Raw genomic sequence first — 25796 nt, forward strand, 5'->3', positions numbered from 1 at the left:
GGCTTGGCAGTTTTTGCTGGACTATTCTCATGGGGAGCAGGGTCTAGACTGATTTGCATATGGGTGGGTCAAAACTGGTGAGCAAAAATACAATGGATTTAACCCAGATCTGTGACTGGGGGGGTGAATGTTTGACAATGTTCAGCATTCCGTCCATCATCTTTTTGTGTTGCTATATTGACCCTAAGTGGGAAAGGTATGACCTGACGTGGGTCCTATGCTTGTTATGCCACTGGATTCAAGCTAGCCTGGCTGGTGAGGAGTGATACCTCAAAACTGTTCCCAGGATGGTTTTTTTCCAGTCCAGGGGGGACCTGGCCTGGCAGTTCCGGACTGAACTGTACCCATGGGGAGCAGGGTCAAGATTGATTTGCTTATGGCTGGGTTCAAACTGGGGTGGTGTGGTGAACAAATAAACAAAGGATTTAACCCAGATCTATGACAATGTTCAGCATTCTGTCCCTCATCTTTTTGTGTTGATTGAAAATTAGTTAAATGCAGTGCAGCAACCAAAGTTGCCAATACAGTGTGCACTTTCACCACTTTAGGAAACTCTGGTTCAAACCACTTGAATGGGTGTCTTACAAAAATCAAGGGAAAAAAATGGTTTTCATCTGTTAACATTCTCTGATAAAAATGTTTCTGACTGCTTTATGCACCAATAAGGAAAATGAAAAAGTCATCGGTGGTATGCTTGAATAAATCTCAGTCATTAGTAATTACTCGGGACACAATGCAGTCCATACTTTTTGCCCACCATGCCACCTCAAACCGGAACCATCCATATGCCAATCTGCCATGATGATGTTGCAATAAGAACAGTCCAAATTACCAGATTTCTTTCCCAAATATGTTTTACATTTACTTTGAAACAATCTAACATCAAGAATCATTACATCACCTTTAATACAACAGGAGTCATTACATTGGAGACAAGCTTGTCATCCCACAGAACTTAAGTAATTTAAATAATGTTTGAATGCATCTTATCTTGTACCTCAACATATTTATATATTTGTATAGACAGATATCTAGTCAATTTAGCTGTTTCATTAATTTCCAGGGAGTACAGATTAGCTTCTATTTTCCCTATTTTATGCCAATTGTTTATAAAAGGGAATACACAACTTTTTTTCATAGTCTGATTGATTCCCAATTCCTTCAAGAATTTACCTGTGTCTCCTCGCTAGGTCGTCAGTACTGGTATCCCACCGCCAATACTATGACATTTGAGAAATATAGAAAAGTCTCACAGATCATTGGGTTAATTTTACTTTTGGAAAGGGCGTCACTTTGGTCGCCAGGGAGAACCTTAAGGAAAGCAGTATATTTCCAAAGTCTTTCACTTCTGAATAGAATTTGTACCACTTTGTTTGTCATATACTTTTTTTAGCATCCACCGTCCCATGAATTATCACTTAGGTCAGAATATGAGTGCTGTGCTTTGTTTTGGCAGAAAATGATAGAGGAGAAATGGGATCATAGCTGGCATAAAAAAATTCTGGGTCTGATTTAGATCTCATCGGATGGGTTACTCCATCACAATGGTGACAGATGTCCTGTCTGTCGAAATATAAATCCCATAAGATACAACAGTATTTATATTTCGGTGGACGGGATATTCGTCACTGTTGTGATGGAGTAACTCGTCCTCCAAGATCGAAACCAGGCCATTTATCTTTGATTTCATTCTTTGATTAGTTGTGCCTGTTTGTGCTGTGTTGCTAATTTTGTACATCGACCCTCGCCGCATGCTTGCAGTTCCCACTGCCCTCTTCCCACTTCTCCAAAGCTCCTCCCAGGACCTACTTAATGGAGGCCAAAGCGCAGCCACGCAGCTGGTGCACCAAAGGCAAACCCATCTATGCCTGCTTGTGCTTGTCTGCACCAGGACTCCGTCCAGCACCAGGAACTCTGGCATTCCGTCCACCCACCGATATTCCATCACTAAGCTCGAGGCCCTGGACCCCAGATGCTGCAACAATAAATTACTGAAACCTTCGAGTGGACCTTGCAATTTAGTGACTTTATTACTTGTGTTGGACTACCATTCACCTCAATTAATATTACAAATATTTGTATGTGAGTAATTGAATAAAGAAAAAATTCGATATCAATTATATTGTGTAGAGTTTACAAAATGCAACAAATTATAAATTATATACAAACACCTGTTGATATTAAAATACCCCTATTAAGTAAAGACGGTCTAGATTTAAAAACTCCCAATGTAAAGGTAGCCCTATCTACTTACCACAAAGTAATGACTCCTGAGGTAATGACATGCAAAGTAATGATTGACTACCAAAAGTCTAGCAGGCTGACACTGGTGTGAATACACCCCACTTCTTGCAGTGATACTGTCTGATTTCGAAAGGCAGTATTTAGGCTAATCCAGAACTTTATCCATAGTAACATTCTATTACATCACTAATCATTACTGTGGAGTTCCACTTTCTACCCTCTGTGCAGCACTTGGTTGTTTTTGTTGTTGTCGTCTTGTCTCATTTTAAAGGTTGGCTCATTTTAGTATATGTGATGCTATATTAATAATATGCAATGTACAACTGAAATACTTTGAGTATTGAAAAAATTAATTTGAAATTAGTAACATGAAAAAAAGGCACAGTCACTGAGAGACAGATTTATGCCATAAAAGTATCTAAGCATGCGTTTCTATCTGAGTATGTGTGTGGCTTCTTTTATTTCTGTGTGTGACTGTAGAAGGTAGACTGCCTGTATTTGTTACCCTTGTTAACCACTCACAACCTTTAATTGGAGATTGAAATTATTATGCACAATTATTTGTTTGTGCCATTGGTGTTGCTGGTGGAACCCAACAGCACTCATTTTTGGGCAGGATCAGACTGGGACATAAATGTTCCTGGTCATCAAAATAAAACTGAACTCAATCACACCCCCCCCCCCATTAGTGAATTAGAAATTGGCCCATGTTTGCAAATTGGGGCCGTTTTGTACGTGTAAAGACAAGCTGAATGAGTGGTTGCAAGGTATGGAAGACTGCATAGATTGAGCTTGCTGCATTCAACGTGTGTGATAATATCAGGGAAATAAACAGTAAAAACTGGCCCAGCAGACAATAAAACAGGCCCACAAACTGCAAAAAAACTGACCCACTCATTGACATTTCAGACCAGCCCATGTGGCACTGCATGATTGCCTTGTATGCCAGTTCGACCCTGTTCTAGGGTAGCAGCACTCAATTATCCTCATTGGACATTGCCCGAGAGCAAAAGAGACAAACACAAACTGTTGGGGAAAAAAGCAGGAAAAACCGTTCCCGAAGGAAAAAGTAGTAAACTCTAAAAGTAAGATAAAGGGATGGAGAGTGTCTGGTGTTGAACTGAAGAGATATGAGGTGGATCCCAGACTATGCAGCCTTGTTATTCAGCATGCTGAAATGTGACTGTGCCCGACACGGGCTTCTGTGCAATGCTTTGGGCACCGGCACCCATTCTTTTACAAATTAAACACTGCCCATGACATACTTTTCTTAACTTTGAACCAAATAATCTAATTTATATTTAGGTTCATGACCTCATGTTAATCATGCTCTGTACTTTTTTATTTATAGAAAACACTTTTTAATCAGCATCACTTGCTTGTTGATTGCCTTACCTTTGGTTTTTGAGCAAGCTTGGTCCTGTTCCTTTCCCAGAGTCAATGTCTGTGCATTTCCTTTTGTGTACCTGTTGTTTTGTTTTTGCTGTGGCACTGCACATGGAGATCTGGCGCTTTGTGATTACATCTGGTGTGTCCCTTTGATCCGATTCAATTTGTATCAAAGGCACCTCCCTTGGGCTTGAAGGTAACCCCGGGTGGCAGGTTGTGAGAGATGCACTTTTTGTGAGGTGACCTTTCTTCATGCCTGCAGCTTTTCGTTTTGTTTGTGGTTGAGGCACTGTTTCTTGTGCTAGTCTACTGTCAGACTCTTTGCTTGTATAGTCAAAGGAATCTTGATGTATCATAATCAGAGACTTCCCACTTTGAACGATATCCGCAGCTAGTCGGTTGGCATATTTTTCCACATGCAAAGGGGAGCCGTTTGAAGCATCTTCTACGTCGGAAGAATCTGCACTACCTCCAATAATTTTGTTCTTGCGCATAAGGGCCTCAATGGAACTTTTCCATGTCTCACGAATCAACATGTCAGTTATCTGGTCGTTTCTACATCTTTGGTATATGCATGAGTCTGACTTACAGAGACCCGATGAAGGCCCAGCGCCCAATGGTTGCACACTGAGTAAATCACGGGAAGTATTTTTAGAATAACCATCCAAAGAGTTTGCTTTTACTGGGGCATTGACAGTCAATCGAGAATTTGATATCCTACTGTCTGGCATAGAAGATTGCCTAAAGGAAAGAGGTGTGCGTGGTGATGGAGGCAACAAATTACAACTCCAGTCTCTTGTACTCCTACTTGACAGACTATCTTTATTGTCTTTGTCAATTTCTTGCAGCATATACCTATAAAATTCCTCAGTAATGCTTTCAGTGCTGGACTGTTTTGATGGACAACTTGGCCGCACATTAAGGTGCCCATTTTTTCTAGTGACTTGCTGCAAAGCTGAATGTAAGATGTTATTCGCATTCTTTCCAGCGTAGTAGTCAAGTAGCAAGTCAAACTCTCTACCTTCATCTTCCATTTGGTTGACCATGAATCTTGAAAATTCATCTGTGATGCTCTCACAGCTAGACTGCTTTGATATAGAACTTGTTCTGCTGAACGGCTGTCCTAAAATGCTCATTGGGCCAAGTGTATTTATGTAGCATTTTGAGTCACAATCTTCTTCTGGTATACTTTCATAGCTAGATGCTTTGCCTCTGCTCCATCTTTCACAATGCAGTCTGTTCCTAGCAAGGTTTTGACTCTGCCAGGAATTGTCTGTTGTGGGCAGCTCAGTTAGGTTCATGATTCTACTGGCCACCTCATTTGCAAATATATTTACTGAGTCAATGCCATCTTCGAGGTTGATTGAGTCATCAACCACTCGGTTCATTAGCCTTTCCTTTAGTTCAGGGTGTTCATCAGTTTTCCGCTTGATCTCACTAAGTCGTGGTGGTCTATGCTTCCTAATCACTGAATCATTTGCTGGTGGCTCTTTTTTCCTTTTGACAGTCCGACAGGATATGCTTTGCGGCATCAAGTAATCATTCCCTCTAGCCCACGAGCAAAACCAAGGCTGCTTTCCATTGGAGTTTTCAAGACAAATGGCAGCTATCTCTGTGGCCATGGAGACCACTGTCTCGGCCAACTCTTCGGCAAAATCTGCCACACAGTAATAATCAGTTGAGTGCGTAACCTGCAGAACAGGCTGAGAAGGATACTTGCTGAGAACATGATTACTTAATAAAGATACGCTAACCTGGACATCGCTATTCATAAATGATTCACATTGTTGCTTTTCCTGTGGTTCCGTGTTTCTTGAGGTAGCACAATACATTTGTTCTTGGGTACTGTATTGGCATTCTTCACCTGTGAAGGCACTACCTCTGGCAAAAAATGATCTTCGTTCTTTGCTCTTTTTAGTTTGAGCAATAGCACCCTCTGCCATTGTGCATCCTCTTTTTGGTGATGTTTTTGTGCTCAGTGAATTCTGCCGCATAAGGTTGTCCAAGGAATTTTCTGTCTGCGAATCAAAACTTCCTGCTGCAATTGTCTTCCCTTCATGTTGGTGGAGGGAATTTTCGCTCTTTACGTGCCTGAGCTCAAGAGTGCTTTTACTGTTATTTGATTGCTTCTGTGATGCTTCGCTATCTGTCAGCTCATTGCGGTGACTGTCTATTTCATCAGTGGGTTCCCATTTGTTTTTGTCTTCAAAGAGACCCGAACACAGCTCATCAGAAAGAACAGCATCACTCATTTTTTTACAAGTGGAACATACCAAGTTAAAAAGCAGTTCATTTGCTATCTCCATCAATATAACTTTCCTATTCACCTCAGATTTATTGCATTCACCGGGGCCCAACGCTCTTTCCTTCCTGTTAAATTCTTCTAAAGAATGCTTTATGATAACATTGGAGAGGCTTTGGGCTACTTCTTCCTTATTGGCATCATCCAAGTGTGAAACCTGGGGACTGGTTACACTTTCAATGATCTTTCCATTCATCGACTCAATAAATTCGCCAATGTTTTTATACACAGTGGGCGTGTTCAGAATGGCAGTGGCCTCTTGAAGTAACACTTTTGCAATACTGCCATTGATGCTGTGTAGGCTGCTTCCCACTGCTATACTGCAGTGTAGGGTAATGGCTGCTGTGGCATCGGCGGCAGCCAAAAGCCCACTCGCGGTTGCAGGATATTTTGCATCTTTCTTATCATCAAGCCCACAAACTGCTACTGCACTGGCTACCTGTGTCATACCGCATATAGCAGATGGTAAAAAATAGTCCTCTTCTGTTTCATCCTCACTTGCCTGTGAAGTTTCTTCCTGAAGCTCTTGCTCCCCTTTCACTGTAGTACTCAGAATTGTGCTGTCCTGCTCTAGTTTGATCTGTTCTACTGCATGTGGACTTGTAATTGTCCCAATGACAGCAGCAGCACATGCCAGTGCAACCTCTAATGCACTCTGAGTATCTCCACTTGATGTAACATCTCCTGGGGCTACACCCGACGCATCACCAAGGTTCTCTGGATCTTGCCACTGAGATACATGGGAACCAAGCCACTCAGATGTGTTCTCGTAGCTGTCTGGACTTTGCACAATTACAATTTTAGGTAGTTCCTGCCACGGACGAGAAGGGATTGCCACGCCATCTTTAAGATCACCAGCCGACAGCAATGAATCACCAGCAGAAATGCAAACAGCAGCTTCCTCTCTGAACCCCGGTTCAGATTGAGATAATCTAATAAAAGCATCCTGTAGGACAGACTCTGCTAAATTGGTGGCATATTGACCTGCAGAAGCACGTTCGTCCACCACGCCTGTTTGAAACTTCCCCTCTGGCATGTCTGAAAGACTGGACTCTCTTGGACCCTCATCCTGGTTCACACCTGGTGCACCTTTATCGGAAATAACAGAAGGACTGTAGCCTCTATCGCCAACAATATAGGGTTTGTCAATTGCAAGTTTTGATTCCTCGACAACCGTTGTGGACATTGATAAGGGTTCTCCTACACACCAATCCCTTTTCTGATGCCATTGTTCCTTGGCCTTGCCCTCGCTTTTCAGTGCAACTTCAATCGTGGTTTCCATCAGAGTATCATCAGAGGAATGCGAGGTTTCACAAGAAGCAACATTCATTTTGCTCAAATAAGTCTCTTCTGAACTGAAAGGCAATCTACCCTTCTTGAATTTAAAATTCTCTGTTGCCTTTGGCTTTGCTTTTTTAGTGTCAGAAGCAGGTTCTGGATAGTCTGTGGGAAAGAAAACAATGCATTTATTGTTTTAGAGACAGTTCTCAGTTGAATATATATCTCCATTTCATTACACCAATGACATTTAAAAAATGGAAGGCAACTGCAGACCATATTGAAACTTGTTTAATTCATTTAAATTGCTTTCTGGAAGATCACAGTTAGTTGATTTTTCGTTTGAAAGTAATGGGCCTGTGTACATCGAAATAGTTACCTGTCAGAGTCATGTGACTTACTCAAGAATCATTCCTCAGGAAGTTGGTGGAATTTTTAATCTTTCAAGATCCCCGTGAGATTTTCATCAAATTATGTCAGTCTCTGTCTTTTGCAACATGACTCATAAGAATGCAATTTTTCAGAATGTTAGATCACTACACAATGGCATAGGTAATGGAAGCGTGGGAGTACCTTGTGTTTATGTTTCATTTATTTTAGCAAAATGGTGAAGTTGATCAGTTGCATTCTCTGTTTGGATGTTTATATATAGGAAAACACATTTTGACTCTGATAAACAACCTGAACTTATTACATTCTAGGTGTAAAGATGCATTTTTACCGAAAAGATTGATGTGCCTTTTTAGCCATGATTGTTAATTTACCTAAATATGATTTCCTAAAGGTTTAGATTTTTTTAATCATATTAGCCATGTGTTTTTATGGTATCCTATCCAAATGCCTCTCTCTCGATAGCAGCCATGCCCACGATGATATAGAAGGTGTTTGTATAGTTATCAGAATCAATGGTCCTTAGTGATGGACATTGGAGGTACCTGCCGTTTAGCATCAGCTCCAAGGTTTACATAGCAAAAGAGAAATTAATAAATTGCATAGTCCATTGCCATGATGGGTACAGATTGGACTTTAAAATCCAATCTACGTGACATTTGCTAGAAATGAGTACTACGTTGGTAAAACTGGTAGACGGTGTTGAGTTTCACCAATTAACAAACTTATTTAAAATGTCACCTGCGTATATGTTTCCTACAATGTAGTATACGACTATTTTGCAAGGAAAGTGAAGGATTGACAGACATTATGGGAAATATCCCTTCTCTATAGGTAATTTCATGTGTGGTATCTGTCAGTGTAAAATGTGCATTTGGTGTACCTCCAAAGACCAGTAATAGCCAGAAGGGCTATGATAATAATGAATGTAACATGAGATGCAGTTAGGTGTCTTTTTATCAAAGTCTGCCATAGGTTGGTGTGTTTTGTGAAAGTCGAGGAAGAGATGTGGCGTAATGGACAGAGCAGCTGACTTTGGAACTAGGGAACGAGATTTGACCCCAGGCCATGGATCAATATCCTGTGATCTTGGGCAAATCACCTAATCTCCCTATGCTAAAAAAACTGATAATAAAGTCATCTGACTAACACAATGTGATGATGATGTGAGGGCTCTATTGCCCGTGGGCCACGTTGTGATACATAAAACTGCAAAAAAAATAAAAAAATAAAGTGGAAAGATTATTTTCTAAATATATGGCAATTTCGCTTAGTGAATTTATTAAATCAGCTACTGATTGATGTTGAGAAGTTTAACTTGGCATATTTAGGGCATAATATACTAAACTGTTTTGTGGACGTCTCTACATAGTAAAATGAGTGGTTTGCAACCTCAAAATAGACAGCCACAATGCACTCAAAATACTTTGCGATTTGAAAATGTGGATGGAAATTATATCCATTTGTAAACTTTGGCACCACTCCCAAAAATTAAACTGCGTGATATATCTTGTTTTTTTCTGTTGATAGATATTTCAAATTAGAATCTAGGTTTATTAATGCTAAGGCTTCGTGAAGCCGGAAGTTGTAGTGGAAACAGCAGTGTTGTTGCTCAATTTTATCCCGCACATCAACACAAATATTTCTTATTCTTAAATGTCAGGCTCACTCTGGAGGAGGGTAGAACTGGAAGAAGGTGGACACCTTTTGGGTCAGGTGAAGAGTGTATGCAGATTGTACAGCATAGTTTTTAAAGCATATTATTCTAAAACAATTTAATATTTCCATGTGCCCAGGTTCGGGAACAGCCGGACCAATTGTAGATTTTCAGGAAAGCTACTGACCATGTGGATATCCTGAAAATCTGACATGCATTTGGCAGTCCTGGACCCACGTAGGACATTGCTGCATCAATGCAATATGTGGCTAAATGTGCAATCCTTCTTAGCTGGAACAAACCCAATATCTTCATTGAGTACGTATTTTTCAGTGCTAGATAAGGAGGAAGTACAAAATGTTAATGAATGAACTGTGTTGATTTCCAGGACTGTCTATCCATATAACTTGAGCAGAGTTTGGATACTTCATAGGGTTCTTGGATCGGAATTCCATCTCTGGATTCTGTCCATTCCTGTAAAAAAAAATAAACTTGTGGGATGGTATTGCCCGTGGTGGATTGTGAGGCATTTTCACTGTCATATGAATATTGTGTTGAGTCTCACAAAGTGCCAGAATAAAATAAAGTGTATGATCTTCGATTTGTGGATCTTCGGAAGTTAATTTACTTTTTTTTATGATTACTCCTTGTGTGCATTATGGTGAAACAGAGTTTTACAAAAAGACCTCTTATGTTCCTTTTCATACATTTTATTATTTTATTATTCTTTTTATTACATTATTTGTGTAATAACCGAATGGTTTTGTTCATTTACGTTTTCCAAAAGGTTTCTTACCTTAGCAACAGAGATATAGTTCTCAACTTTTTTCTTTTCTTCGTAGCGATACGTTTTGCTGTTTTTCTAACCATAAGCACTGAGTCACGTCACCATGTTTTCATATGTATGTAACTGAAGCGGCTGGACTAATATGACCTCCGGATGTTCGAGGGTAAAAAGCCGTTTACATCAGTCCAGAACTAAACCCTCTTTGCGTAACGTTTCCGGTAAATAGGGCCGTCGCCAGCTAAAATAACTCAGCTTGTTACTTTTACAGAAATGCAATATCTAAAAAATACTAAGTTCTGCCTCTTTTAAAAATGTGTGCGCATTAAAATCCTAAATTAATTCAGGAGTCGAGGTGTGGTGTGTATTCTTGCATCTTGTCGTTAGCAAGTTACAGCAACCATGTTCATTTAGGAACACTTTATTAATAAATGATTTTGCTATACCCTTAGTTTCAAGTAGTAAAAACGTTTGGCAATATCATCTGTTTATCACTTACAATTGATTATGTGGGCCCCTTATCAAATAAAATCATCTAAAGGCAGAAAGGCCACAATATTCCAATAATGAATGGTAGGAAAGCTGCAACCGTGCATCAAAGAGACCTACATTAACAAAAGGAGCTCAAACTGAAGGTTAAGAGTACTTTTTTGTACTTTTTGTTTTGCTATTTATGCAATGTTTCTCTAGCTTATTTCGCTTCTTTTCTGTATCACTTATGTTTATTGTATTGACACCTCTTTTTGCTCAATAAACTTTATTTGAACTTAAAAGAGTTATTTAATGTGCGGAGATATCTCCATTAGTAATCGATTCCTACCATCCTGAAGATCTTCTTCATTCTCGTCTTCAAGGTGCTCCGACGCCGTGAGAAAGTCCTCCTCTATGGAGGAAACCGAGCAGTTTGTGTCATCTTCGGGCTTTAAGACCTTAGCATCCAGATGAAGCTGCCTCTCCTGCACAAACTCCAGACCAATCAGAAACTTGTTGATTTCAAAGATGATGGACTTGGAGCTGCTGGTTCTGCTGCTTCTTGCACACTGGACCAGGCAGACATCTGCCTGCCACGAGCACTGCAGGGAAAAAGCCAAAAAGGCACTATCTCAATGGAGCATTTTTCTAAGAAATGTTACAAATAATTCACCAAAAAAGCAACATGTCGTTATAGAAAATCAAAACAAACAAATGTATGGACGTACATTAAATTGCTCTTATATGTCAACTTAAAATGAAAAAGATTTTAATTAGCCTTATTAATGGGGTAAATTACCTCCCAGGTGAGCTGTTTGTCACATAATAACCTACGTAGCAGAGGTAAGCAGGCTTTCGAAATAGTATATGAGGCACTGCTCGGCATATACAGTTGCAGTAAAAGCTTGCACTCTGACGTAATCATTCCCCTCTATCAAAGCAGAGGAAGAGCACCTCTACATTTATTGCAAATATGGTCTCCTATTAACCAGGTGGATATCACATATTACAGCTACATTTATAGCCTTCACCCTGTGGAACATATCACTTAGAGTGCCACAACAAATCCAGTGGTTACACCTAACATAGATAATTATATTCTCATAAACTTTTCTGCATTTAAGAGCACACAGTTAATTAGAGGTGAGCAATATCGTAAACGTTGCCCATACATTCAGGCTAAGGTCAGAGACGTCTCCCTTTGGAAGGAGGAGGCGTTTCCCAGTGTCATCCAACTTCGCCTGAGCAATGTTTTATGCCACCCGGCCTCCGATTTACTGCAGTCTGAAGGCCTGCTTGTTAATAGTTGGACTTTCAGCTACAGCCAGTCAGCCACATTCGCTGCCATGCAGTAGTAGGGTGACCAGATTCAGAAAACCAAAAACCGGGCGAATCCACAAAAATAGAAGTAGGACTACAATTTTGCATCGACTGGAGAAAGGGTGGAGATGCATAAAGATTCATCACAAATATTAGTCTTTGATACTTTTTGGAACATGTAAAAAAAGTAGTTTTTTTAACGGGTTATAGCAGTAAAGATTGCAAACTTTTAATTTCAACTCAAAACAGTGCAAATAAGCTCTTTCATTCTCTCTCACATCGTGTACTGATGCTAAGGGGAAAGCTTTGGCGTCGGCTGAGGCCCCTCTGAAATACTGATTTGCGCTTCTTGTGCCTCTTTACACCCTGTTGTGTGCTTCAAAGAGACACTAAAGCACAGCAGGAGTATCTTTAAATCGACTTTATAACAATTGACTTTTAAATAATGTACTTGGAGAAAGCCACAGAAAATGTGTGCCTACAATCTATTTTAAATCTAATGTGCATGTTCGCAGACCCCTCTCCCATAACGGAGAAATACATTAGTTTTAATTAACGCTGTCGGGACACCGGGACTGAACATGAACACCCTGGACTATCCGGGAAATCCTGGACTTCCGGTCACCCTTCCATGAAGGTATTATTGATTTCCTCTGATTCCTCTCACATGTTTGTAATGATGAAGCTTCCCCCCCAATGATGACTCTGCAGCGTTGTGCTTATTAACTGGTATTTAATAATTAATATGCCCTAAGGAGCGCCGAGCCGCTGTCTGTGTGTCCTCTAAAATTCGCGCTCTGCTAGCGCGATGCGCGCGCAGCCTAAACATGGCCGCCAGCACGTCACGTCGGCGCGTGACGTGCAACAACTAGACTGCACCACCACATATCTCCCCCTTTTTCCCAACAAGGAATAGTTAACTCACAGTCCATCGCTCATGTCAAAGTCACTGAACCTTGATGGTTTGACCACGACTCTACCCCTCCGGGTCAGTCTCACCGGGGTAGTTGGGGCCCTTCCTTCCGGAGTACCATCGTTTCTACCTCCACTTCCAGGCGCCGCCGCACTTCCATCTTGTCTATTCGTGACTCCTTCTCACCCAAGCTCCTGGTCACCTTGAACAGTCCTCTCACCTTGCTGATCTCCTCTTCTCACATCCAGGTTCACCTCTGATTGTTCCGGTTCACCGGCTCCTTCCTCCTCATCTCCTAGGTTTGCTCCGATTTGGTCCCATTGTAGAATTTTATTGCATCTTGCCATGCGGTCCTGTGACCACACATTTTCATCACTCAGCAGGTCCGCTCTGCCCAGCACTTCCTTGACCTGCAAGGGTTTGCTGTATTTACTGTCTCCTTTTCTTTGCAGCGTGGCCAACTTTACCCGCACCCATTCACCCTTTTCCAGTCCTGTCGCCTTTACATTTCTCCGGTTGTTGTAGTGTTTAGAGTAAATGGCCTGTGCCTTTTCCAAGTTGGCTCGCACCACTGCTGGGGACCATTTGCTCGTTATTGTTTTCTCCTTCCACACTCGATTGTCCCGAGTGAATGGTTCGCGGCCCCTCAATATTTGGAAGGGGCTGTAGCCTGTCCCTGTGGGGGTGATTCTGTACGCCCACACCATGTGCCATACCTCTCCTTCCCAGTCCTTGTTACTGAAGATGGCTGCCTGGATTGACCACATCACCACCCTGTTAAATCGCTCTACTAGTCCGTTTCCAGCAGGATGGTAAATGGACGTGTGTTTTGTTAGAATGCCATTCCTTTGCATGAAGTTGCTCCATTTCTCTGATCGGAATTGGGGGCCATTGTCACTTAGGATGGACTTAGGGATGCCTTCCCTCACAAAGGTGTCAGCGAGGAACTTTATGATGGTTTCTGTGTCCATTGCCTCCGCTATTTTCAATTCTGGCCACTTCGAATACCTATCCATAAGGACCCAAACATACTTTTGGACGGGAAGCACCACTTACAGCGGATATATCGCATCGCGCTGACAGTGCATCGCTGCTGTTACATCGTGCACGACAATACATCGCATGTCATCAGGACGCATGCAGGTGCGTCGCATTCCCTCGTACATCGTAAACCATTACATCGGAAGTCGAAACATTGCGAGCAGAATTGAATTTGGTTTATTTAAGAAGAGACTTTTGCCATTACATCAGACACTTTTGCGAGCAGAATCGCATTTTGTTTGGGGCATTTCTTTACCGGGCATTTGTTTATTTAAGACACTTTTGCCAGCAGAATCGCATTTTGTTAATTGAAACATTAAGTGTCTTGTTTATTTAAAAAGAGAGTTTTGCGAGCGCAATCGCATTTGGTTTATTGAAATATTAACAGATATGAAAAAGACCGGCATACTTTACATTAAGGGGCTTGTTTATTTATGACACTTTTGCGAGCACACACAAGGTTCGAGCCTCCACTCATAGCAAGATGATGTAGGAGCAGAATTGTGTTCCTAAATTTATATACGAGCCGAATTGTGTTCATAAAATGGCAATTAACTTTTTTTCAGTACATTGAACACACATTGCATTATTAAACACTAGAGCAGCGCATATGCGAGCAGAATTGTGCGCATATGCGGAATTGTGTTCATAAAATGGAAATTGTCTTTATTAAAGTTAATTGAAGGTCAATAACATGGCAAACAGATATGATACATTGGTTTCTTTGCAAAACAAAGAAATGCAACTCAATTGAGGTCATTTCTTTCAAGATACTAACGTCAAATTCGTGCATCATATTTAATAAAGATCTGATTCAGGCATCATATTTAATAAACATCTGATGGGTGGATGCATCAGATTTAATAAACATCATATGGGTGGATGGATGGGTGCGGGTGGATTAATGGATGGATAGGTGGGTGCTGGGGGATGGATGGGTGGGTGGGTGATGGTGGATTCATGGATGGGTGGGTGCTGGGTGATGGATGGGTGGGTGGGTGGGTGGGTGGGGTGGAATGGGATGGATGGATGTGGGTGGTTGGCTGGGTGGGATGGCGGAATTGTGTTCATAAAATGGAGATTGTCTTTATTAAAGTTAATTGAAGGTCAATAACATGGCAAGCATAAAATGGAAATTGTCTTTATTAAAGTTAATTGAAGGTCAATAACCTGGCAAGCAGATATGATACATTGGTTTCTTTGGAAAACAAAGAAATGCAACTCAATTGAGGTCATTTCTTTCAAGATAATACATTGGTTTCTTTGGAAAACAAAGAAATGCAACTCAATTGAGGTCATTTCTTTCAAAATACTAACATCAAATTCATGCATCATATTTAATAAACATCTGATGGGTGGATGGATGGGTGCGGGTGGATTAATGGATGGATAGGTGGGTGCTGGGGATGGATGGGTGGGTGGGTGGGTGATGGTGGATTCATGGATGGGTGGGTGCTGGGGGATGGATGGGTGGGTGGGTGGGGTGGAATGGGATGGATGGATGTGGGTGGTTGGCTGGGTGGGATGGGTGGTTTTGTGCGCATATGCGGAATTGTGTTCATAAAATGGAAATTGTCTTTATTAAAGTTAATTGAAGGTCAATAACATGACAAGCAGATATGATACATTATTTTCTTTGGAAAACAAAGAAATGCAACGCGCTATATAAGCCTATATAAGATAAGATAGCAACTGCATTAACCACCCTCGGTTACCTCACCACTGTTATTCCGTGAAACCTGATGGATGTACAAAGTGCCCAACAAGGGTAGATAAACTGCATTTTAAAAGCACTTAAGGAGTTACTTTGCGGCTAATATCTTGGAGCCCAGATTATAAAAATGTAATCATAGTGTCATTGACTCTGCAGCGCCTGACACCATCCCTTTAAAGCCCCTACAAACCGTATCCCTGCCAGAACTCTTAAATCCCTTTTTTTTGTAAGAGGCATAATAATTATGCCATTAAAAACATGCTTCGTGAAGTACCGCATGGTGACGTACCAACTGCCTGCATGGTACTAACCTGCGTGATAAATGCATGTGTCATAAAGTCCTGTGGAGTAAAGACCATGGGATAAAGGCTGTACACCAGTCAATAGTTGTCTAGAAAATCTTGTATGAATCGAACCTACTGGACGTAGGTTGAACAATCGCATTCTCGTTTCGATATTCGAGATATTCCAAAATCCCTTTTAAGTGCCCACACATCTTGCTTCTCACCATGCACCCTTTTAAAATAGTTCTTTTATATATGTTCCACAATAGGTACATGTATTTTGAAAAGCTTCCCCTGATACTCTTTGTAAACATTGTATGATTAGCAACATAAGAATACGATTATTGAACATGCACAGTTTAACATGTTTTAAGCCACTGGGGTTTTGCATATTGGAAGTATTTTACTTAGCACTGGCTTCCTGTTGGTATAGCAGCAGAAAAATTGGGAGTCCCTGTTTATCCAAACAGCAGATAGAAAATTACTGTATCATCAACTATGGGAATGGTCTGGCTTAAGGGGATAGTTTTCTATACCATCCTAAAAATTGCACAAATAACTCACTAGGTAGAGGAAGTCACTGAACCACAATTTGACAAATTTTCCAGAAGACGACAACACGGAGGAGCAGGGAGGCCGCACTGCAATCATAAGGCTCGTGCACAAAGAAAATATTTTAAAGAGTCCGAGAAATCACGCGTTCAGAGTGCATTTTAGAAAATCGCGGATAAATCTATAACAGGTCAAAAAGACTATATGAACCCCCCCCTCACTGACGGTGGCTCCTCCGTGTAAATTTAAGATCGCGGTCCTGACTTGCAAAGTATAGCTCAAGGGGATTGAAAAACCTGAGCAGCTTGCAACCCGCAAGAAAACTTTTTTGAAACTCATCTGTTTCGTTACACAGAATATAATGGAGTCAAAAGTTCTAAGATCCTGAAGAAGGTGTCAAAAGAAAGAAAGCACCGAAACGCTGCGTCGACTGTTTTTGACTGTTTTTTAATTTTGACTTGTGAGAAATATTCTTTTGTATCACCACGTCATGTGGTTTTTTAATGAATTTGTGATAATGTTTTAGATTGTAACCCAGTTGGGAGGAAAACAATAAATTCCATCTTTTTTAACTTCATAAAATTTGTTTGTCTGTCACATTTAACTGTGATTTTAAGTTTGTCAAATTGTGGTTCAGTGACTTCCTCTACCTAGTGAGTTATTTGTGCAATTTTTAGGATGGTATAGAAAACTATCCCCTTAAGCCAGACCATTCCCATAGTTGATGATACAGTAATTTTCTATCTGCTGTTTGGATAAACAGGGACTCCCAATTTTTCTGCTGTTATAATCCCCCTCCCTGCTATAAATAACAGGGGAACCTCCAATTTGTTTTGAATTGTTCCTGTTGGTATAGCCAAATGCTACCAGCAGAAAGAAACAGAGCGGGCCTGGGCATGATTAAGGAAACAAATGTGCTTTGAGTAGTTTGTGTCATGCCAGAAAGCTACAGTGACGTCAATGATTCTGCAGGGCCTCTGAAAGGTAACATGGCGGCCTCCCAGGTAAAACATTAGGGGCCCATCTGGGACTTCAATGTTAGTGTAAACTTCACCCGAATTTGAGGAAATGAGACAAATGCATGCACCTCTCTGAAATATACACTTCTTTGAAAGGATTCTGGGGATCACTTGCTAAATGTATAATTTTATTATGGGTTATTGATGCAAGTATCTGTGTATACACGGTTTATGAGTGATGTTGCACGTTTATTTATTTGTATTATTGAGATCCCAGAGCAAACCATTTCCACACAATTGGAAAACTGTGAGTAGTGTTACCTCTTACTGCTTCCGAGCTGTGCTTTCTTCAGCTCAGTGACGAATTCAGAGATAAATGGATAACCTGTAGATTGTGCGAACTCACAAAAACAGGCACCTAGAGCTATGCTGTTTGCGAGAACACACGCATATGGCACGCACTTTTCAATTAGTAAACAAAGGACTGACAAAGAGGCAATGGAGTGAAGTTGCTTCTTGGAGTGAAACGGTGGAAAACAGCAGTGTGCTGAACTCCTAACTGTGATCTCCATCTGTCTCTGTGCATGGGGCTTTAAAGCTCCGGGTGTTTCCCTTCCTTTTCGGTCAGTCGTCCGCTTTCACCACACGTCAAACATGAAGAAGCTAAGCACTGACACGCCTTTCCGATTCAGACAGTTCGTGTCTGTCTCCATGGGTCGTGTCAAAGGTTATTCGAGGTGTAACTGATGCACAGATGACCAGTACCAAAGTAAGAGCGAGGATTACACTCATTTTTCAAATGAAACTGCATTCATCCATAATTGGTATTTCTTTCATGAAACATCACAAAATAATAATTCAACAAAATATACACAATATATACCCCCCAGCTCCCAGCTACGCATTGGCTGTGTGAAACATCGCGTTGTCATGTCGCGCGATGTAATGTCGCCGATGTGACACACGATCCGAGGCTGTAGCCGCATTTGCGTTGCAACGACGTGCGATGCCAAAACGGCCGATGTAATTGAATTTACGATGTATTGGCCGCGATGCGAACGCCTGCGAGGACGTTGCGGCCGATGGATCGTCATACAACCCCATGCACATCCAGGATCGGGCCCCAGATATCCACCGACAACTCCTCCCACGGGTTCAGCGGGGGGTCAAACTTGCCAAGGGCAGGGCGTAGTGGTTTGAGTGTCTTATCTGCCCCTTGGCACTGTGAGCAGTCCCTGACATGCCTCTCTGCCCTTACATCCATTCCTGGCCACCAATTAGTTCTGCTTGGTTCTTAGTTTCAATTTTCCTATCCCCAAGTGTTCTTTGTGGAGCATGTCTAATAGTTTGGGGATGATGCCTGCCGTGGAAATGACTTTCTCCCCCCTGTACACAAATACTCCTTGGTCGTCCATTGACAATTCTTCTCTGACTTCATAGAAGGGTTTGAGGTCCTCTCGGGTCTGTCGTTTGTCAGGCCATCCTTTGGTGATGAAAGACTTCACCTCCTCTATGGTCTGGTCCTCCTCATTCGCTTCTTCCCACTCTTGACTACTTATTACTTTCTCCTGATCTTCCATGAGTGCTACCAGTTCTTCTACTCCAGCCTGGTCTTCTCCACTCTGCTCCATGGCCGCTGCCCGACTCAGATAGTCCGCCACTCTGTTCTCACTGCCTGGGATGTACTCTACATCGTATCTAAATTCCAGCAGCTTTAGGGACATTTTTGAGATCCTGGGCATAGCATGAGCATGTCCGCTTGATGTTAGCACCTTAAGTAGGGGCTTATGATCTGTTCTCAGCTGGAACCTTGTGCCCCATAGGAACTGTCTGAATCTAGTCATTTCCCACACGACCGCCCGCATTTCTTTTTCTATCACACTGTATTTCCTTTCCGTTTCGTTCAGTGTGCGGGACGCAAAGCTGAGTGTCTCCATTCTTCCTTGACCTCGGTCTTGCATGAGGACCGCCCCCAACCCCTTGTCACTGGCATCTGTGGTAAGTACCGTCTTCCCTTGGGGGTCATAACCTTGGAGTGGCACTGCGCCTGCCACTTCTTTCTTGATAACCTCGAATTCACCTTGCGCTTCCTCTGTCCAGCGGAATTCTGTGCTGTCTCTCGTTAGTTGCCTCATGTGATGGGTCTTGGAGGCGAAGTGCTGCACGAATTTGCTATAATATTCCGCCATACCTAAAAATGATCTCACTTCCTCTTTGTTGGCTGGCGGTGGTGCTTCACAAATTGCTTTCACATTTTCTGCTTTCGGGGTCACCCCTCGCACTCCTATTTCATGCCCTAGGTAGGTCACTGACTCCATTCCTATCCGGCACTTGGTCCATTCTGCTGTGAGACCCTTATCTCCTAGGATCTTCAGCGCCTTGCTGAGTTTCACATCATGATCTGGTTTGTCTCGCCCCATTACCAGGATGTCGTCCTGGAAGTGTTGGACGCCCTCTGTGTCTTTAAACAGTTGGTGCATCAACTTTTGGAACACCGCAGCCGCTGAGGCTAGCCCGAACGACATGCGGCGGAACTGATAGCACCCGAATGGGGTGATGAACGATGTTAGTCTTTGGCTCTCTGGGTGTAGTGCGATCTGGTGGTAGGCTGAAGTCAAGTCTATGGTGGAATACCACTTGATTCCTCGAGTGCTGGCCAGCATTTCCTCGATTCTGGGCAAGGGGAACTTCTCCACCACAATGTTCTTGTTTAACTCGCGCAGGTCCACACACAACCTGACCTCCTTTCCATTCGGTTTCATGACTACCACTAGAGGGGCCACCCTTCCGCGCACGTGATGGGTTCAATGATCCCTTTTCTTTTCTAGGTCCTTCAGTTCTTCCTGCACAGCCTCTCTCACTGCCAAAGGCACGTTCCTGACCTTGTGGGCGACCGGTATGGCATCTTCCTTCAGAATTATCCTGTGGGAGAACTTCTCCATCTTCCCTACCGTGCCTCCGAATACTCTGGGGTACTCACTTTTCCATTTGTCAAGAGCTGGCCAGGGTTCCAGTTCCGTAAGTAGTATTTGTTCTTTTCCCCCAGGATCCAACTTGATGCCCAGGTCACCTTGGTCTAGCCATCCTAAGACCGATGGCCCTCTCTCCGATATGTAGAGTTTGCAGAAAGCGGATCGTCCTCTAAATTCGAATTTCAATGGTCTGAATCCTGCCATGGGTATGTGGTCCCCGTTGTACGTGACTGGCCGGAAATCCAGCTTTTCCAATTCTGGGCCTAGATGCGGGGCAAAGCTTTCCTCCCACACCGCTCTCTGGACGATGGTGTAGGGTGAACCCGTATCGGCTACTACGCTTATCAGTATTCCCCCTATCGACATTTCCAGGACGGGTTTCGTCCTTCTTCTGCCGTCCACGCTCAGCACTTGCCCATCCACGCTCAGTACCTGATCATAGATACAAAGGACTGTGATGACATCCTCCTCCGTGTCTTCTTCTTGGTCTTCGCTTTCTTGGCTGATGTATTTCACCACACTTTTGGAAGCCTTCTTCCTACACACCTTCTCGTAGTGGCCCACTATGCCGCAGTACATGCTTTTGGCGTGAAATGCTGGGCATCTCCAGTCGTGCGCTTCGTGGGAGCAGCTTCTGCACCTGTAGCATGCTCTCTTGTTGCTCCCCGCCTGTTTTCCTGGGGGACCTTTGTTGCCTTGCCATTTGCTGGGTCCCTTCATCACCAACCCCTTTTGCTTGTAGTCCCTGCGGGGCCCTTCTTCATCCACTCTGTTCACCATGGTGCTAGGTGCCGTCTCCTTCTTCGTTGCCTCCGCGCACCTGCGCGCCAGTTCTGCCCTCTTTACGATGACCATCACTTCCTTTAACGTGGTGTCTCCGCTAGCCCATAGTTTGTCTTGGACCGCCGTGCACGTGGTGTGCATCACTACCTGGTCCTTGATGAATTTCTCTTCCCAATTGTCGTATTTACATGTGGACGCAAGTCTCTTCAGGGCCGCCACATATTCTTCTACTGTCTCCCCTGGGCGTTGTTTCTTTTGCCGAAAGTTATATCTGTACACCGATACACATACTGCCGGCCTGTAGTGTTCATTCAAGTCATCAATGGCGTGGGCATACACGTCATCATCAGTGCTTCCTCTCTGCTTTGGCACCAGGCTCTTATAAATTCTCAGACCTTCCGGGCCTAGGTTGAGCAATAGGATACGTTTCTTTCTTTTAGGATTGAACTGCTCCTCGTTTTCATCTTCCAAGACCCCTATGAAGTTGTCGATGTACTCCCTCCAATCTTCCCACTTCATTAGTGGTTCTCCTGGTCTGGGCAAAAATTGCACTGGCGCCATGGCATACCCCGCCTGCGCACTCATCTTCTCGCTCTTGGTCGCGGGTTGAGCGCTCCCTTGACTCCTGGGGCTCCCCGGTGTATTGTCTTGCTCTTCCTTGCTGGCGTGTGCCTGGGGACTACCTGCGTCAACCCCCTCGCTCTTCCGTGCAGTTTCCAGCGCGGTTTCCCTGTCTGGTGGGTTGTTGCTTGGTTTAGCGCGCTTGGCTGGGTGTTTCTGGTGCCTGTCCACCCACTTTAGCTTGGTTGCTCTGCCTCCTGGCGTGTCTGGGCTCTGCCATGCTCCTTAGGGTTTTGGTACCTGTGGGCTGTTGGCCTCTTGTCGACCGCTTATTCCTTTTGGCCACCTGGTCCTGCGGTTCTGCTCGCGTGTCTCCTGTCTCCCAGTATGTGTGGTGGTTCCCTCGGGGACTTCTGGCTGTGGGGGTTCGCTCCTTGTGGGTGGTCGGACTTTACCATCCCACCCTCGTCGCCATTGTAATGATGAAGTTCCCCCCCCCAATGATGACTCTGCAGCGTTGTGCTTATTAACTGGTATTTATTAATTAATATGCCCTAAGGAGCGCCGAGCCGCTGTCTGTGTGTCCTCGGCAATTCGCGCTCTGCTAGCGCAATGCGCACGCAGCCTAAACATGGCCGCCAGCACGTCACGTTGGCGCGTGACGTGCAACAACTAGACTGCGCCACCACAATGTTTAACTGCTGAGCCGCAGCAGGTAGACATACACTCTTATAGCTGCCACTTGGTAGTTGCTCAAGGCCCATCTCCACTGCCAATTCCGTGCACTATCTATTACCTGCCACCGGAAGTGCTGCCCCTCGGAATGGGCATTGTGAAGCAGCAAGGAGCTGTACTGGAAGGAATTCCACGTTATTATGCAAAGGCCCTTTTACTTTTTCGATTAACAGACGAAGTTAAAAAACACATTAAACACAGTAACAGTGATCACCAAATTTGCCACCAATGTTCTCTTGGTAAACTGATATGACATTCCCATGATGCAACAGGTAATAACTCTTTAATATCAAACTCTGTGCGTCTGGTATATAGATATGTGGTCAACCACATTTCCTCTTTTACCACAGCACTGAAATGAGGACAAGGGACTTTTTTGAGTATAACAGCAAGTTTGCATAATATGTTATCAGGACCAACAATCACCTACTTACACATTTCTATTTTCTTTCAATTAATGTGTTAAAATATTCAGTAAGGGGAATCCCTCTATCTGTGTACATGCTTTGAAACAGTCAACAGAAGTAATTTATGAGCTGTGGCATGCAACGCAAACACAAGGAGATGATAGACGGAGTGCTGAAACTTTTCAGACACTCACCCCCAGTCACAGATCTGGGTTGAATCCATCATCATTCTTAAGATCTCTTTGCCACCTGCGGCATGCAACAACATAGATTAGTGGCATGCCCATCTTTCAAAAAGATCGTTGGCTCTGAAAAATGCTCTGATTTTAAATTCTATAGGGGAAGCGATGCAGCTTATCTTTTTGTAACACATTTATTTTTTAGTCTTTTGTTTTATTTGTTTACTGAGTTTAACAACTTGAACAAACAAGCAACACAGAGGTACATCAAATTTCATATATGGTTACATGCAGAAGTCAATTATTTCAGATCGCGTAACATCCAGCGCCAATTCTATTTTATTTTGAATCTTGCACCAAAAATGAAATTGAAGAGGCCTAATTTGCTGTACATTACACAGCAGACCAATGCTGATGAATACATTCTTGAACAAAACATGACTCTAACTTTGAAAATATTTAGGACGAAAGGAGTGCCCCGGTATTTAACAACCCCCTGTACAAAGACATCTTGGTGCATGGGTCACAATTACAAGTGGTGCTCCGGCTTCTCATACCCAGTGCGCCGGTAGGTTAGAAGAGCACAGCCTTCTACGGACAGGGCACATACGTTTGAGGTGCTCCTTACAGAGAAGAACGTTGAAGCCAGCCCTTCTCATTAGTAGGGTTTCACTAGAAGTGGCGGGACTACTTGCCCGCCTCTGAGTCCAGTGGTAGGTGGAACACTTTCCCCATACCACAGCGTGTAGATAGCTACTTTTAGGTCCTGATGAAATGCACTGTATCAGACTGAACACTTAGCATGAAACAGGTCAACCATCAACATAGAGTAGAGCATTGCTCCCCTGGATCATTGTGCCAGCGAGCAGCCTCTCTGCACCTTTTTTAACAAGGTGGATTACCACGTTATTAAACTTACTCGGTGGACTATCTAACCATTTTGAATACACCACCCATCCACATCTACACTCTTCCCTAGGGCCCTCACACCCACGGCACCATACAGCAGGAACAAAAGATCTTCGCTAAAGAGCCCCTCTATGGGTGCCCGTCGGGTATTGCACCGCCGACCCGACGAGGAGCAAGCCCATATGATGAAGCATGACACCTAGCTTGCTGGGTGTGTGAGGGCTTTAGTTCCAACAGGGAGGATTCCCCTCAGGTGTGCCTTCACCCACTTTTGATTCATCCCCTTTCCCCACTTTTTAGCCTCCTCTACATGGGGAACTGTGTACCTTTCTTTGTTTAGTAAAAAATTAAGTGCCAGGACCTTTCTTGAAAGGTCACTGCAGCCTGCACCACCAGCACTGCCAATGATAGTACCAACATTACACCTAACCATTTCACTACTACAAGTGTGACAATTCTATTTCAGGCCACAGAAATCTATACAAATGCCATGAGAGGCTGGCATTATTAATTTTCAAAGCATATTGTCTTAATAAACACAGTAGTTGTGTTCATTTCAAAATGAAAAAGACAGCACCACCATGTGCTGACAGTGAAGTGCTGGTGCCGAGCACCGGAAACCCCTGGCACAATTTAAGCATTTTAGTATCCAGCAATTACTAGGCAAAATAAAGACGGCACTTCCGTATATTTTCCCCTTTCACTTTGAGGAGGTTAAACCGGCCAAAATTTCCAGTGGGGCGAATGCCTGGAAAATAAAAGGACATGTGGAAGCTGCTGAAGAAAGTACACAGTCTACATGTTATACCCCGTTTTTGAAGGCTACATTTTAGTAGGCCGTCTTCAAGGCACCTGTTAAATTCCCTACTTTGGGGTGAAGGTATGATAAATATCGCCTAACCTACCAGGGCACTGTAATCGAGGCAGTGGTGTAATTTGTGCCATTTGACTCTTTACTTTTTTCTTCTTCAAGTTATTACTTTGTCTAATTTGCCATCATTTATTTTCTCTTATATTCCACAGTTTGTTAAGTGACTTTCCGATTATCCTCTTAAACCGTTTCAGAAAGTACTGGCCTGTGCTTCTTTCTTCAGTGCCTTCATTAGTGTTCTTTCATATTTATACAATGGAGCATTCTTAATTCTACTCTCTGTAAGTGTTTGATCTAGCCTTTTGTGTATATCACTCAAGTGGATACTTTAAAATACATTAAAAATCCAAATACTGTAAATGTCAGTCAGTCAATATCTTTATTCGGCTAAAGCAATAAAAGTGCACACCAACAGTTGAATTACACAAGGTAATAGCAAAAATAAGCAAGAGTTAAAAACATTACACAAACGTATTCCATATTTTACATGGTAAGAAACAATATCCCAGTCTCTATGTTGCCTATTCATTCCACTAAAGACAAGTGACTCTAATCCATGTTATCGACATGATAATTTTGAACCTGTCATAAAAACATATCAATTAAATACGGTTAAAAACCTCTTCCAAAAAAGCATAATTTTCCTAATTTCTATAGCCCCACTTATATAATTGATTACTACATAGCACTGAGTTTGAGACTCTAGCTGCTTTATAAACTATAAACCTGTCTTAAGACACCTAGGGCTGTATTACCCATTATCACTGTTTGTGCCCCATTATGGTGTATGCGCTGACCCCAGGGTAGCCCATTCATGTGAAAACACAGAGCAGCTGCTCTGTGTTTTCTCAGTGCAGGCTGCACCCGCTTACACTTTCAAAGGGGATTAGAGCTCCCCTTGCAGGCGGGTGCAGTCACTGATTGCACCCGCCTTCAAGGGAATGTCTGGAGGGTCCATTGGACCCCTTTTACCCCCTGTGGAGGGCTGCTGTCAGGAGGCGCACTGACAGTTCACCACCTTTTAAATGGCGCACTGTTAGTGCGCCTCCATAGAGTTTCTTTGCCTCTGCGCCCACGTCTG

General features: G+C 42.9%; 1 protein-coding gene across 1 annotated transcript in view; it reads right to left on the bottom strand.

The window, feature by feature from the left end:
* The window catches only part of SPHKAP (SPHK1 interactor, AKAP domain containing), a 1527314-nt gene that overhangs the window by 245607 nt on the left and 1255911 nt on the right, over window positions 1-25796 (bottom strand). Inside the window, exons 6-7 of the mRNA XM_086943759.1 lie at window positions 10865-11117; window positions 3640-7378 (exon numbers count right to left, since the gene is read on the bottom strand). Coding sequence (XP_086799885.1) covers window positions 3640-7378; window positions 10865-11117 — 3992 coding nt within the window. The remainder of the gene's footprint in view (window positions 1-3639; window positions 7379-10864; window positions 11118-25796) is intronic.

Source organism: Lissotriton vulgaris, chromosome 11 (assembly GCF_964263255.1).
Source record: "Lissotriton vulgaris chromosome 11, aLisVul1.2, whole genome shotgun sequence".
NCBI classification, from domain to species: domain Eukaryota; kingdom Metazoa; phylum Chordata; class Amphibia; order Caudata; family Salamandridae; genus Lissotriton; species Lissotriton vulgaris.